General features: G+C 59.4%; 1 protein-coding gene across 1 annotated transcript in view; it reads right to left on the reverse strand.

Moving 5' to 3' along the window:
* Positions 1-1,770: 1,770 nt before the first annotated feature.
* Positions 1,771-2,965, reverse strand: part of LOC104082136 (KN motif and ankyrin repeat domain-containing protein 1-like) — a gene marked incomplete at both ends in the record, with an annotated part of 2,899 nt that continues 1,704 nt past the window's right edge. The window contains 3 exon segments of the mRNA XM_009585141.1: positions 1,771-1,869; positions 1,960-2,160; positions 2,478-2,638. Of these exon segments, the coding sequence (XP_009583436.1) occupies positions 1,771-1,869; positions 1,960-2,160; positions 2,478-2,638 (461 nt within the window).

Consider the following 2,965-nt stretch of genomic DNA (forward strand, 5'->3'; position numbering starts at 1 on the left):
AAGCTGAAACAGGCCCACTGCAAGGACAGCAGCGTGTAGCCCAGAACAAGTTTCTTGGGGAGCATTTCCCAGCTTACAGTATGGCTCAGACCAGGCCTGTGTAGGGCAAGAGTGGTGGGGGGGAGGCTGGGCCAAGGAGCAGAAATGGGGGCTGTGACACCCATTACCTTTGTGAAGGATTCAGAGAGCGGAGCCAGCTTCACATGCAAAAGCCTTTTTCTTCTTCCTCCCGGTCCTTAGTCCTTACCTTTTCTGTTCCCACCCCGCCTGGTGCACACACACTCGCACAGACGCACACGCATCCTCTGACATACATGTCCATCTCCGTGGGCCCTAGGCTCTCTCTGAGCTCTTCTCGTCGATCTTTTTTTCCTGGAGCTATCCTCAATCACTCCTTTTTGGGAAGGAAAGTGGGCAAAGGGACTTGGTTGTGGGCTCTGGTTGCCTTCACAGTCAATGGCTGTGAGACTGTTTAAAATGGGAAATGTTTAGGAAATGGGAAATGTTGCTATCTTTCTCTTGGGAGAAGGTCCCTGCTCCCCATGTGAGGTATCAGCTGGGCAGTCTCAGTCCCTAAATGTGTTCGTGGCTCTTGGCCCCCTTCTGTCAGCTTGGCTGCAGCCCCGAGTGCCTGGAAGTTTTGCTCCCATTGAGCAAATCAAATCACCGAGTGACTTCATGTTTAACTCTATCCTTTGAATAAGCAATATAATTTTTTTGCTTTGTGTGCATGTGCTAGAAAAAAAATCAGATTTCAGCCAGGAAAGGAAATGCCACAAAAGAAGGGCAAGTATTTCAGTCTGGAAGTGCTCCCAGCCTGCATCTGAGGCAGCGTTAACCAGCTGGTTTGTGTCCCTTCTCCCATCGCTGTGCATGACCTGCCTGCTGAGCACTGCTTCCCTACCAGCACCGCGCAGCACAGCGGCGTCCAGGAGCCGACGCTCGCCCTCCTGCAGCCCTGTTCCCCGTCACTGGCTCCGCTGCCTTCCTGGAGCTGCCGGGAGCTGGCTGAGAGAACAGAAACCAGGTGCTATGTCTGCTGGGTTTGTTTTCTGCTGTTTCAGTGAGTTAGTGACTTGCAGAGGGCTCCGAGGTGGCGCAGTTCCGGCAGTCGTGGTGGGGAGCAGAGGGGATGGGGTCAGCTTCTGCTCACTGCATTTCCCACCCCGAGGCCACCTGATGCTTGGCTCCTGTGTCCCTTGGTGGAGTGAGGTGGCTGTGCATGGGCTGCTTCCAGCAGCAGAGGTGAATGAGTGAGGCCCAGGGACGGTGCCTGCTCTAGTGGCAGGAGGATTAAAGCAGCTGCAGAGAGCTATTCAGCACACAAGCAGTGGCAGGAGAGGGGACGTAAATTACAGCGTAGTGCTGATGGTGGCTGGCTGGCACACGGCTGGCCCCTAGCTGGATCCGAAGATCACTCTAATTTGGTTTCTTTGGGCTCCCAGGGCTCTTCGTGGCTGTCGGTGATGTCCCCTGCTGCAGAGAGAGTGGAGTCATGAAATGTCACCAGAGACCCCTCCAGTGACTTCTGGTCGGGGCCAGCCAGGCTGGTTCCCTGCTACTGAGGATGCACCGAGCATGTGGCACCTGGGACGCTCTGCTCTCACCCCTGTAGCCCCTTCCTGGGGAGCATCATCTGTGTCACAGGCCTGTCCCCTCCCACGGGGCCACCTGCCCTCCAGGCAGCTGAGCCAGTGCTGCAGTGCCACCTCTGTGGCCCTTGTGTGGGACAGGGCAGGTGGCAGGAGCTGGGGGGGCTGCGGTACTCACGGGCAGCTGTGCCTTCATGTCATTGAGGTGGGCGTAGAGTAGCACAGCGATGTTGCTGTGGCCGGCCTCCAGCGCGATGGCGACAGCATTGTTACCATCCTAAAAAGGAAGGGAGAGCAGTTGGGAAGAGGTCTGGGGACAGGACACAGGGTGGGCGAGTGTGCCTAGACCCCAGCGGCAGAGGCTTACGCTGTCCACGATGGAGATGTTGCAGGTGGGCTGAGCGAGCAGCAGCTTCACCGTCTCCACGCGGCCGTGCTCGCAGGCGCACATCAGCGCAGTTGAGCCTTCCTCGTCCTGCAGGTTCACGTCGGCTCCGCAGGCAAGCAGGGCTTCCACCATCTCCTGCCGGCCATGGCTGACAGCCAGCATCAGCGCTGTCTGGCCAGCCTGCAAGGCAAGGGATGCTGCCAGAGTGTTCCTGCCCTGGCTGTGCCACCTGCTCTTCCCACTGCCCCGGGGAGGGACCACTGCCGTCCCCCAGTGCCTGCACGGTCTCTGAGCACCTCCCTGGCTGGAGATGAGGTGTGGGTGAGACCCGAGAGCCCTGATGCCAGGCAGAAGGAGCTCCTAATGTGATGCCCTCCCCATGTACTGGCCACTCCAGGTTTCGGAGCTGCAGTCCTGCCCTTGGAGGAGCCAAGTGTGGCCCTGGCTTGGGGTGGGGGAAGAGGGTCAGGATGTGGCGGCCCCGAGCCCACACCAACCTGGCTGGCCTTGGCGTTGACATTGCCCATGCTGAAGTGCCTCCTGACCACGTTCATGTCATCTTCCTACTCGACGGCAGCCAGTGCTGCCAGCATGAGAGCTGTGTAGCCGGCTTTGTTCTGGTGGTCCACATTACAGACCCCTGCAGGGATGGGCAGAGCTGGGGGGCTCAGGGTGCTGCGGGGCTGGTGAGAGGCACGGACCGAGCCACGTGCCTGGCTCCTGCCCTGCCCAGGGTGCTGCAAACCGTCCCACAGCCCCACTGGCACAGACCTGCTGATGGGTCCCCCTCATCAAATTTGGGCTCGCAAAGGGCTGCGGTGGCTGCCCAAACCCCCCCACCTGTTGCACGGACACAGCCCAGGGCAGCTCTCCCTGCACCTCTGCTGCCAGCGCTTTCCCCCCATACCTGGCATGGCCAGGATGTGACCTGGGGTAGAGTGGGATGGTGGCAGGGGAACGTTTCTGGGGGTGGGGGACACTGACC

This window comes from Fulmarus glacialis, unplaced genomic scaffold (assembly GCF_000690835.1).
Source record: "Fulmarus glacialis isolate BGI_N327 unplaced genomic scaffold, ASM69083v1 scaffold23479, whole genome shotgun sequence".
NCBI classification, from domain to species: Eukaryota; Metazoa; Chordata; class Aves; order Procellariiformes; family Procellariidae; genus Fulmarus; species Fulmarus glacialis.